This window comes from Kryptolebias marmoratus, linkage group LG2 (genome assembly GCF_001649575.2).
Source record: "Kryptolebias marmoratus isolate JLee-2015 linkage group LG2, ASM164957v2, whole genome shotgun sequence".
In the NCBI taxonomy this organism is placed as follows: domain Eukaryota; kingdom Metazoa; phylum Chordata; class Actinopteri; order Cyprinodontiformes; family Rivulidae; genus Kryptolebias; species Kryptolebias marmoratus.
Genome location: NC_051431.1, coordinates 13,195,932 through 13,209,039, shown reverse-complemented (window position 1 = coordinate 13,209,039; position 13,108 = coordinate 13,195,932). Strand labels below are relative to the sequence as shown.

Below are 13,108 nucleotides of genomic sequence, written 5' to 3'. Positions count from 1 at the left end.
TAGTTTGATCGAAACACACTGAAACTTTACATTTTGCAGTTATGGGGAAAAGAAAGTGCATTCTCTTTTAATTTTAATTTTAGTACACTTTAAGTGTACTAAAACATGCAATGGAGTCCACCATGTCATTATTTATTAAACAAAAACAAAGCCCAAATGAAAGGGCTGTGTGCAAATAAATAAGTCCACCCTAGGATTTCATAGGCTGTAGAACCTCCTGAGCAGCAATAATTTGAAGTGGTCATTTTCTTTATCAGTCTTTCACATGGTTCTTCTTCACAACCTCACTTTAGTTCATTCAGATTTGCAGACGATTGTTGCTACACAGCTCTCTCAAAGTCCCTCCACACTACTTCAGTCAGGCTGAGGTCTGGACTTTGACTGAAACCTTACAACACTTTGATTCCTTTTGTTTTCAGTCATGCCATTGTTGTAGATTTGCTGCTGTGTATGGGCTCATTGTTATGTTTCATGACCTAATTTTGGCTAAGCTTCAGCTGTCAGACAGATGCACATTTGACTCTAAAAACCTTTCTAAAATACTTTGGTTTACAGAGACGGTCATGGTTGACTCAGTGACTGCAAGGTGTCCAGGTCAGGTGGCTACAAAATAATCCCAAATCATCCCCCCTCCACACCCATGCTTGACAGTTGGTATGAGGTGTTTGTGCTGATCTACTGTGTTTGGTTTGGGGCTCTAGTTTGCAATGAGCTGCTCTCACAAGTGCTACTTGTTCTGCCACTGCGTAGGAGCAGAGAAATTTGCACCTAACGCCGAAAAAATGTAAAGAGGCACTGTGATTGTAAAACTGTCTGAAAAGATTCCTAAATTCACTGACAAGTGCATAAAAGGGAAAACTGCAGCAAGACCTTCACTGTTGTAATTGACAAGGATGTCAGTATCTGAATGATAATGATCATGTTTGGAGCCAACCCTGGTGCGGAGACCATAAAATTGAGGTGGTTTTATTCCTACATTTGGCACCTGATACAAACCATATGGCAGCACTCTGGATAAGCAATGAGACTTCCATATGGGAATGCAATGGATGGGAGGTGTAAAAATGGAAAATTGTGTGAATGACCTCCAAGTGAGAAGACTGTAGAAACTGATTACATTTTTGGATGCATTTCAAGCAATCAAAACCAAATTGCAGGCCCTGGTTCGATCCAAACAAGTGTTCTCCTCTTTGGGAAGATGCAGCCAGAAGTTTTTCTTCACTCTGTGTTTGTCTCCACAGCTACTCGTGACGCGACTCTCTGCGTGATCGCCAATCCAGCCTTTGTGGTGTACTCCTCCATCGTGTCCTTCTACGTGCCCTTCATCATTACCCTGCTGGTTTATGTGCAAATTTATGTGGTCCTGAGGAAGCGCAGAAAACGTGTAAACACAAAACCAAAGCAGCGAGTCTGTCAGGCTGTTGACACTGATGTAGCCACTTCACTGAAGGTTAGCAGCCATTGAAATATGGCTCCTGTTTACAGCCAGTGCTTTTATGGCTCCAATATGAAACTAAATTACCTCTGTTTTACACCAGAGCTCTTTATTTTTATGTTCTATTTGACTATACTAGAACAACATTTTGTCACTTTGTTTGTAAAAGTAAATATGAAAACAGAAAATCTGTTGACCTTTGAAATTTGCAATCAATGGTTCTATCAACTCAATTACACCTAATGGTTTTACATCAGGTATTGTTTGGCAGCGTACATTTTGCAACATAGCAACACACTGTGAAAGGAATACTTTGAAGACAATATTCCTGATTTATTTTTTCTCCAAAACACAGTTTATAAGATCCATGGCCATGAACTGAAATAATATTACTCCATGATCTTTTGGGCACTTGAACAGCTTTTTATGTATATAAAAACAATTACTTGCTAAAATGCCATATTTTTAGTGACAGAAGTGATCATTTTGCATGTTTTTTGTATTATTGATTTTCACGACAGAGTGAAATTTGGTGGGTTTTGGATAGAAAGTCAAGTGGTTCAAATAACTTATTAATGCTGCACCTCATGCTGTCATTTCAGCCATTAAATGAAAGTAGAACATGCAGTAATTCAGCTTCTACTTATATTTGTTGGATGCTTTCAGTTGGCAGCTTATTACTCTGTAGAGTGAAATAATTTGTTTTAGGTTAAAACACCAAATTATTGCATAAGGTTTTCTTTTTTTTCAACCTCTCGTCATTTTTCTCCTGACCTCACAGGAAGTCAGATTCATGCATCTGTTTTTAGACTGTCTTTTGTCAGTTGCTTTGACATTGCCCTCTCTCCTTGCCTGACACAGCTGTTTTTCCATTTCAGGACAAGTGTACTCATCCAGAGGATGTGAGGTTGTGCACCATGATTGTTAAATCTAATGGAAGTTTACCTGTCAATAAGAAGAAAGTGGTGTGTATTCATTTAGTTTGTTTGTTCCTATTAAGACATGATTTCCCACTTTCTATATTTTAATTTCATTCAAAAAGAAAAACTGATTTTTTTTTTTACTAAACTAAAGCATCAAAGTGTATTATGGTTGTCTTATATTAATATTAGATTGTTCATGCATGTTTAACTCACACGTATTGTTCAAAAAATTGACAAGAATTAAGAAAGAGAGATCGACACACTAAGCTACTTGCCGGTGTTCAGACGGCAGAACACATGATGGTGGTATTGGCACAGGACACACATTCAGGCACAAAAATAATCACTTGCTCCTGGTGTTTTTCTATTATACCTAATGACCAAAAAGGCTTAATAAAGAGAAAGGCAAGGAAGATATTAAATTTTTAGTATTGATTGATATCAGACAATTGATTAGTATGAAAAAAAACAGTTTTTTGAGGAATCAAGTGTATTAATATGTAAAAAAAACAACCTTTAATGGCATGGTTCTCAAGTATCACTGGTGGTACTCAGGATCCCTGTAGTGGTACTCAGATTTTAATATCTTGCTTTGCTGTTTAGTATTTACCATTAAAAAGTTAAATAACAGGCTAATTAACCATTATTAACTGTGATGTAAAGCTAAAAATGAAAAAGAAAACCATAAACATGAGTGGTTCAAGCAAATTGTGATCTTAGCTCTAAATGGAAACTACTCGAAAAAAAATCCAGTGAAGAATATTTTGGGAACCCCTCTGGAAACTGGAGTGGATAATGGTGGATGATGGGCTTGTAGCTACTTAAGCTGTGCCAGTGAAGTTTTTTTACGAGCAGATTGTAACAAAAGGTGCAAAAAATTGAGGCTATTTTAATGAAATTATCTCTAGTTTGTATTAATTTAATGTGGGGCAGAAGAAGAAACAAGACCAACATGTATGTGGAGATGTTTTCATTAATGAATGCAAGAAACCATCCCATAATAGACTGCACTTTTCAACCAGGGTTAAAGCTTTGACCAGTTTACTCTTTGATGTCAGTTATGAATGTAAGCTTATACCACTGTTTTAATGTCTTAGAGATCCTAAAGGTTTCTGAGGTTTCTCTTCCTTAGCCCAAATAAAACATAACCATCTGAGTCCCTGTTTTGCTGCTGATCCTGTCTTTGTTCAGATATTTATCAAAGATGTGGCCACCGAGGGGGAAGATTTGGAGCTGGATGAGCTGAACAACAGTGGCAACAGCCAGAAGCAGAGGCAGCAGACACAGAGTGTTCTTGGAGACACTCCGGCCACCAGCCACCAGCAGCTAATGCCTGACAAGGCCAACGCTAGCCCCTCTTCCACACCTCCCACACCACCTGAGGAGAGCCACAAGGCAGAGAAAAATGGCGAGCCCAAGGAGGCCCTGTCTGAGCCAGCACCCATTGTAGCCAAATCCTTCCAGACACAGGCCTTACCTAATGGCAAGACTCAGACTTCTGTCAAAAGCATGAGCAAGAGGAAGATCTCCCAACAGAAGGAGAAGAAAGCTACTCAGATGTTAGCCATCGTTCTTGGTATGTTGCATCTTACTTAAATTTCTTTTACACTTCCCATTTCATCCAAACTTTTCACATCTTGTGAAAAGTCATGCTGGGTTTCCGGCTTTGAGCATGTGAAACATCATGCAATTATCCCAGCATCAAACCCAAAGGGAACAAATCTCAAACTAAAGAAACCTGATATTGGATCCTGTTTTAATTAGCAACAAGGCTTTCTTGGAATGTGGAATTCTACTTTTTCTTTCAGTTACCAAGTAATTGGCTGCCTGTTTGAGTTTTTTATTTTCATTTCAACTCTTTTGGAAAGACCTAAAAGAGCTTAAAATGGTGATGCAAGAAACAGAAAACATTTTTATACGCCGCCTTTTGCCTGCAGATTGAGGTCTAATACGTAGTAAGAGTTTTAATTTTTTTTTACCTTTTTCCCCTTTATTTCTCCCACTTAAACACTGTTTTCTCCTCTTATCTTCTCAGGTGTATTCATCATATGTTGGCTGCCATTCTTCATCACACATATCTTGAACACCCACTGCACCAAATGCAAAGTTCCTGCTGAGATGTATAATGCGTTCACTTGGCTGGGCTACGTGAATAGTGCTGTAAATCCCATCATATACACCACCTTTAATATTGAGTTCAGAAAAGCATTCATTAAGATCCTGCACTGCTAAGCTGCTGCATCTCTTGTTGATCAAACTGAGGGAGGAGTGAAAAAAAGGGTCAGGCCATCTCTTCAGGCAAATACCTCATCCTGTTAAGGAAAATGCACCACATGGGAAATTTGCAATTGGATTTTGGAATTACAGCGGAAAGCTACAAAAAAAAGAAAAAAAAAAAACTGACAGTGTCTTCTTGGAAGGTCTGTTGGCTCTATGTGTGAATTGTTCTGCTCTCCAGATAACTGAATGTAAAAACAAGAAAAGTCTGTAACAACATGGAAGGGAAACAAGAAAGAAAGGAAAAAAAGCAACATCGTTCTCCGAAATCATTGTGCTTGTTACATATGGAGCCATCTATGTATAACCGCACACATGCAAACTGCTATCCATTGTGTGTCTACCTTATGTTTCAATGATGAAAAAATTCTACAAATCCTAAAGATATCACATCAGTGTTCATTGCAGTGTTACTATGGATATGTCAGCTCTTACTGTTGATTGGAATGTGTATTGACAAAAGAAAAAAAATACTCTCTGCTCAATGTGACGATGCCAATATCTGCATTTTTGCAATTTTATAAATTAATCTGACATCATTATTTAATTTGCTGTAATGTACATAGTTTGACAACATTAACTGTGATTAAATGCCTGCAATGGAAATGTGATGCATGCTACACTGCTCCTCTTGTTGACTTTTCATAAAATATGTGTTTAAAAAAGAGCAAAATATGTACAGTAAATAAAAATAAAATACAATGTTAAGTGCCACATGAATATCCCTACTTACTGCATGTGCGAACACACACACCTGTTACGTACCTGTCACTAATTTGCGGTTTTTGTGTGAGTAATGTTGCTGTGAATGCCTTGCTTCCGTGGAACCAGTTTCAAGCTAATGACCTATATGAGGAGTTTGCAGCTTCCAGGTATAATTATTTGGATGTGTGCGAGACCTGAAGCTGCCCCCGGAGGCCTCTGTTAGTAGGAATGAGGTAAAACTTTGCAAAGCTGAAATAAAAGCCATAGTAATAAATCTTTGTGTGTTGTTTAGGGTGACAGATTTTGCAACAAATTCAGTTCAACATTTAAGACATTATTCAACAGCTTTAAGATTCATTTAATTAACCTCGCAACACCAGAGGTTAAACAAAAAATCAAAGCTGGATGATGCTACTACAGTAATTTGTACACTCCACACACAAACTATATGAGGGTTTAATCCTGTCAGGTCATAACCATTCATTTTTGTTGTAAATGTGAAAGTCTTTGAGCTTGGAAAAAAAAAAAACAGCTTCTATTCTTGTGCGGTAAACAGGCTGCAGTGAGAATATTTTTGGTATTTAAGTCCTTGTAGTACTTTTTCTTATTTTGTCATGTATGCTGGAATATCCAGAAACACCTACGTCCAAACATGAAAAACATGAAGGTCATTTTGTGAAAATCAAGTCCTGTGATGGACATGACATGCGTGCAATTTCCATAATGTGTTTCCGCTATTTATTATCACTCGCTGTCGAAGGTAAAGTCAGAGGTCAGAGCAATGAGGTTTTTGCCTGTGTGTGTGTGTAGGTGTGTGTGAAAGTGATGATTATTTTGCTTGTGTGTGTGTGTGTGTGTGTGTGTGCATATGTATGTTTAGAGCAATTGGAAAACAGAATATTTGTGGAAACCAGTTTGTAACTAACCAGCACTTTCCTTTTACATTTTGAACTTTTTTAATGTGCCTTGTTGTGCCTGTAAAAATATGTATCTTTACTGAAACAAGTGGCTGACACATCTAAAACTTTTGTACGATACCTTTTTTTTTTTTAGATCAGACAGTTTGAAAGAAGAAACTGAAGGGGAAAAAAACAATCAGGTTGGGTTAAGAGCTATAAAAGACCCAAAGAGAGAAAAAAAATCAAGGTTTCTGTGAGTGGAGTCAGAACTGCAACATTAAAGTTCTTTTTTCTTGCAACAATCCCTGACCTCTGATAAACCCAAATGAATTAAAACTTTCTCATTTTTTGACAGCCAAACCTGTTTCTGTTGTTGCGGCGGATGCCGAGGCTGAAGTTTTAGCTACAGTCTGTAGAAGAAATGATCAAAGATGAATACTACAGTTTACGGAGTATCATACTTTGCAAAGGTTTAATTATTTTTGTGAATTCCAATGGTTTATTTATTTTGTAGCCAGAACTAATAGTAATGTAAATAAAATCATTACAAGCTACGTACATACAGTTTAATTTCACTAAAATTCTTCATACAACAAAGAAACCAGCCATTGGAAGGGTACTTTCTGTGTATGTCTGGTGCTGGTTCCAAGCCTGAGTAAAAGGTGAGGGTTGCGTCAGGAAGGGCTTCAGGCATGAAACTTGTGCCAAAGCAAACATGCAGATCTGCTTTCCTGGATTATATAACAACCTTGCTGGATTGGTTAAAATGACCCAGGTTAACAATGACTGCCTCCAGGGCTGTTAACCAGCTGGGTGCCGGTGGAAATTGGACTTGATAAGGGAGCAGCACTTCATACAACAAAGTGCCATCTTGATTTTACATATTGCATTGGTCTCTTGTTTTATTTTTGTATTTGAAACCATAAAATGCAGTGCAGAGTTTTTCTACATCATGTTGCACAATGCACATAGGGGTTTTGTCTCTGTTGCTATGTCATTCAAAGGAAGTGTGATAAATTAAACTGAATAAACCTCAAAAGGTGGAAAGTCAGGCAAAAAACTTGAAAACAATGATGCTATTTATATTCAGTACCTGGAGGATTGCTTTGTTGCTTTTTGGTTAAAAATAAATGTTTTCAAAATTCACATGAGGCTCCCCTAACTGAAAAGTGTATTTTAGATGAAAAGTCAGGAATGACTTAAAGGTTTGAAGTTAAAAATGTGAACTGACTTTTTGACTAATCTTTTAATTTCTTTAAATCAGAAACAATAAAAAATAATTTTCTTTCGTTTTAAAAATAAATACTTCTACATTTCATTGACTAAGAATGTAAGGGAATTATTGATGTGTGCGTGATTTTGATGAAAATACACTGGATGAAAGCAAAATTATCAAACATCTTTTCTGTTTGGTGTTGAAACTTTGAACTGTCTTTCCACACAACATACAGGCTGCACATCATTTTCTGATAAATAAAGGGAATAAACATACTTGAAGCCCCCCCCCCCCCAAAAAAAAAAAAAAAAAAATTATGCATGTAAAAACAAAAAACAAAAACTTGGACTGAAAAGTTTTAAAAGATTAGACCAACCTGCTCCAGTTCTTAAGTGGTTTGGCCCACTTCAGTGGTCTACACCGTTCTCTTGCCTCTAGACGTTTCTTCCCCACAGACATTAACCAGACTTGTACCATCCAGCTGTCAGCAGCTGTTCAGCTCCTGGGAAGTCCCACTGTAATTAAATACTTTATTTGTTGAGCAGAACATGTTTATTGACCTTTTATTTATAAAGTTATTCATTATTTCATTCCTCAAAACCACAGTTGAAATCTGCTTCATCTCCATGGAGACAAGTTGTGTTTCCAAACCTGCATTTTTTTAATAACTTTATTAGTTTTCTATTAATATTTGAGCAGTTTAGTTTGAAATTCAAAAACTTTATCTAAGGCAGTGGTGTCCAATCCTGGTCCTGGAGGGCCACTACCCTGCATGTTTTAGTTGTTTCCCTGTTTTTCAGCAGGTCTTTGGGTTCTGCAGAAGCCTGTTAATCACTCAGTCATTCTAAACAGGTGTGTCAGAGCAGGAAAACACCTAAAACATGCAGGATGGTGGCCCTCCAGGACCAGGATTGGACCCAATGATCTAAAGCATCATGTGCTTGGTCTATGAAAACAAACCTTTTAGAACCCCACACTTTGCAAAATGGAGACAATATTTTGCTGACATGATCTGTTTATTAACTTACCTTAAATGTTCAAGTTGCATGCATGGCTGTTTTTGTTAGTGTTTTTTTGTAATTAATATTTTCATGGAAACTTCATGGTTGCCATTCTTGTTTTGTTTAAAATATTTAAACTAAAGAGCTAATTTATGACAGACATATAATTAAAAATGCCCCCTCCCAAACACACACACACAATTTCTTAAGCCAGAAACTGCAATAAAGATTCTGTTAATAACTTTAATTCACTTGTTGATATTGTGTTTCATCGAGTGAAGTTTCTTTTATCTTAATTTCATTGTGTATTTATCATACAACAACAGAATGAGTAAAGAGGATGTTTATTTTGTCTCTCTTTTTGGGGGGGGTTAGTTTTTAGTGTCCCTTCAGGCAGTGGCTGACTGATGTGATGTTTTTCGTGACGCAGCTTAATGGACTTGTACCATATACAAGGACTTCTGGATTTAAGTTGCCCCTTGGCAGACATTATCAGAGAAAAGCTGCTATTGAAGAGCCATAGAAAATGTTTATTTATCTGTGTAGATTAATGTTGAGGATTGAAGACGACAAACAGTTCTGGTAATTTACTATACTCTTGTGACACTAAAAGACATAAAATTTGTGAACCTTTTAAGTTCACATCCACTATTTTTTAGTTGTAACGATCTAAGGTTGTTGAACTTCTAAATGGCTGGCTTATTTATTTATTTAACAACAATTCACACTAATAAAACCTAAATAAAAAGTTATTCCTCAATACTTAACGAAACTGTAGTTTAATGCAATCATTTTTCATGTTATTTTTTTTTTGTTGTTTCTGGACACCTGTGGTTTGGATCTGACTGTTTGCAGCCGATCCAACATTTCTGATTGAGCTTCTGATCATAACAGGAGAATGTCTGGACGTCGGCCTGTCGGCTCCCAGTGACAAGCTCACTGCAGCCCTCAGGACTCCATTTAAAGGATTACTGATATACTAAAGCTGTTGATCCTTGTGTGTGAAGCACACTACTTAATGTGGAATCTGACCAAGAAGTGAAAATCTAATATCCATCAAATGTTTTTCTGGAAAGGATATGTTTCAAATTTTCAACTCTAAACCTGATGAAATGCAGCAACCCCGTAACCTGAATGTTTGCCGTTATCATTGTTTTAATTTATATTTTAGGTGGTTGAAGGTCTCTGCAGCTATGCTTTTGTTTTTCTGTTTCTATAATGCAATTTTGGTTGGGGAATCTGTAAAATTACAAAAAATAATAACAAAGAATCATTCCCAGTCAAAATGGTAGTTTACTTTATTTCCAGGCTTTAAGAAATGTATTCCAGCCAGGTCCTTTCAAGTTATTACCAACCTCAAACACAGCTTACAGCAGCAACACTGAACTCATCTGGGCACAGTTTCTGAAACTACAAAAGCATTTTATAGTTATACATTCATATAAAGACATTTGGCTGTTACATTACCAATCAAAAAATAGTTTTTCCAAACTCAAACCATGCACTATCTGCAGCAGGTGAGATAATAATTGTTTAAAACTTTTGTACAGACGCCCACTTCAAAAGATCTAAACTATCCTTGTAATAGTTATGGATATTTGCCAAGCATTTTCAATTATCTTTCACAAAAGTTTTGGCTCCTTGTGGAAACATAATTAAATTATTTTGTGGGGGTACAATTTGCATAATTGCAACTTAAACCCATGTTCAAGGATATTAGTTATTAAATCATTCCATTTTAGTGTTGAATTATAATTTAAAAAAGTATGAATAATTCCATTTTTGTCACAAGTTGAAAGAGGTTTTAAATATGGTATTGACCTCAATATTTCAGCACAGCTCTTATTTTTTAAAACCATGTTTTCAAAAACGTCATCATTGAAGAGAACAAGTGTAGGCAGAGTGAGATGTTAAAGCCCTTATTAGGAGTTTCTTTTCTTTCAGAATGCCAGTGATTATAGACTGCTGTTCTCAAACAGAAAAGTGCAGAGTCCCAGAAGATTTGTGGTGTCAGGGTTCAATTTAAAAGAACAGGAGACCCAAAAAAAAATGCAGATTACAAGATGAGCTTCTGAAAATGAGAATAATATAAGATCGACTTAATCTGATGCTGCAATCCTGGAAATCCAGCCTCAGACAAAAAAAGTTTAAGAACTGTCTGAAGGTTTGAGAGAACAAAGTCTAAAGAGGGTTCAGAGACAATGAAACAAACATATTGACAACGTGTGGCTGATAAGACAATAATTGCTGATTGAACAGCAAGACAAGGCAGGAAGACAAGGCAATAATTCAGATCGTATGAAAAGCCGGTCTGTGGAAAGGTTATGAACTCATAATATTGAGTCTGCTGTAGATGGTTCTTTGAACAGTCCTTGTTTGGAAAAATAGAATTTAATGCTGATTTTTGGATTCTGGATTGACAAACTAATGGCAAGCCACAGTGGGTCTAAGAGTATCTTAACTTTATTTTCAGAGGGTTAACATCAGTTCATCCAATGTTATTTTATAAACCTTCACATCACTGTCAATTTCAAACTGCACAGTTATTCCAGCAGAAAATGTATGATACTGCTGCTGGCTATTTGCACTCGCACATAACCAAAGAACCACACAACCAAATAATTTTATGTAACAAACAACGTGATGCAAAAATGATGGTGGTGTAAAGGTTTATAAAATACCATTCAGTGGAACCACAAAAAGATTGAGACTGAAGTTGATTTAAAATGAATGGCAGCAAAAAAACACTTTGGTCCTGGCTTTTTCTCAGATTAGTGTGTTAGTCTGATCACAATTAAACTCTTTGGTGGTTTAAAAAACTAAATACATCAAGTAAACAAATGCAAGATGGCTAATTTTAAAAGTTATTCAGAGGCATTTAAACACAACATAAATGATGGCCTTTTTTATTTGTTTCTGTTTTACAGATGATGATGCTTATTTTACATGACACATTTATTTTAACAAAACCTTAGACTAAGTTGTTATTTTTGGGGGGAATAATTGTATATTCCCCAGTATTTAAAAAAGCTTTCATTATCTTAAATCATTGTCAAAAGTTGCTAAGCTGGTCCACTTGCACTATATAATATAATGTCAGTCTAAGAAAAAGCTTAGATATTGCAAAGAAAGACAGAGGATGTGACTCTTGAGAAAAAATGCTTTAAATACTATTTTAAATGGCCAGACCTTAATGGCTTACAGATGTTATGCATCACTGGAACAGACCGTGTTGTGGTTGGGATATGAATACAGCAGAATTTGTGATTTAATCCACAAATTTGACTCAAGCAGATTAGCTGTTACATTGCTTCCAGACAATAAAGCTTTTATTTTAAAATGTAAATATTTATCATAAAAATGCAAATATGTTATATAGTTTCCTACTGAATAAAGGACATTTGGCCTAATTGTGCAAGATGCTTACCATGTTAAATTGTAATAATGATATGCCTCATCAAAAGTATTGTTGATCTTTTAAAATTGTGTTCTTGTTGTTTTCTCTTTACATTAAAGAACATTATTAAAGTTTAGAAAATAAGTACGATATCTGACACCAAAAATGCCCATTTATGCCCTAAAAGTGGCATTAGAGTAACTTTTAGCAACCTAGGAGAAAACACAAAATACATTTACTGATGTGTCTTCAGGGACACATGCTGAAGTTAGTTATTATTTTTTACCATCATAGGACTGCTCAAGTGGAGACACACACACCCACACACACACACACACCACCCCGTCCTTCACTCTTTGTTCAGACTTACTTGACCAGACTTTGCAGACTGTGCACTTTAATTTGTTTGTCTTTTTTGGCACAATGATAATAAAACTTTAAAAGACATTTTCTTGCTTATGTTTATTCTTGTTGGTCAGATTTCCATGACAAAAGTATCGACCTATGGTTAGAAATAATGCCTTTGAGGTGGTGGCAGTGGCTCCTGTAATCCAGAGTGGCAGCGGTGAATCAAATGTTTGTTAAAGGCAAGTTCAAAAGTGTCAGACATCACAGGAAAAACTTAAAAACTTCACGACAATTTAATCTCAAAGTGCACCTTAAGGGAAAAATGTGTAAGACAAGACAAATATTGCAATGGGTATGATTGATTGGATACATTTCATCTATTGTCTCGCCGCTCTTTCTTTAGCTTGCATGACAAGATGCTGAAAGCAGACTGCAGAGAAGTTCAACTCAGACCCTCTATTTCCCTCTTCTTTTTGCCATCTGACACCACCAGGCTCCTCTCTGCTCAAGTGGAGATCTGTAGAAAATGGGCCTGGACATTTGCAGTCGATTATCCTCACAGGGGGAGTATCAATCGAAAACTTAACCCAATCCATCAACTCAGAAGCTCGAGGTTGGTATTTGAGCAGTGGGGTGTGTTCCTAATTGGACTGGGAGGGAAAATGAGAGACTGAAGAGCTCTCTCTCTCGGTGCAGAGCTGAGTTATAATCACATTCTTGGAGAGTAGAAGCCTCTATTTTTCTCTCTGTGTTCACTTTAGATCTGTTTCATACGCTCCGTTTTTTTGCACTCCCCAGTTCCTCAGAGAGGGATTAGTGTGGTGCATGACCAATCGAAAGAGAAAGATGTTTGTTTTTATGGAGAAATCTAAAAAAAAGCTGTTTTTCAGGCTTTGGATTCTGAGCA

General features: G+C 36.5%; 1 protein-coding gene across 2 annotated transcripts in view; it reads left to right on the top strand.

Moving 5' to 3' along the window:
• The window catches only part of drd2a (dopamine receptor D2a), a 59,045-nt gene extending 53,696 nt beyond the window's left edge, over positions 1 to 5,349 (top strand). For both annotated transcript variants that reach the window (XM_025008755.2, XM_017428959.3), the window contains exons 5-8: positions 1,242 to 1,450; positions 2,314 to 2,400; positions 3,550 to 3,934; positions 4,394 to 5,349. In XM_025008755.2, coding sequence (XP_024864523.1) covers positions 1,242 to 1,450; positions 2,314 to 2,400; positions 3,550 to 3,934; positions 4,394 to 4,590 — 878 coding nt within the window. In that variant the 3' untranslated portion in view covers positions 4,591 to 5,349. The remainder of the gene's footprint in view (positions 1 to 1,241; positions 1,451 to 2,313; positions 2,401 to 3,549; positions 3,935 to 4,393) is intronic.
• Positions 5,350 to 13,108: the final 7,759 nt, after the last annotated feature.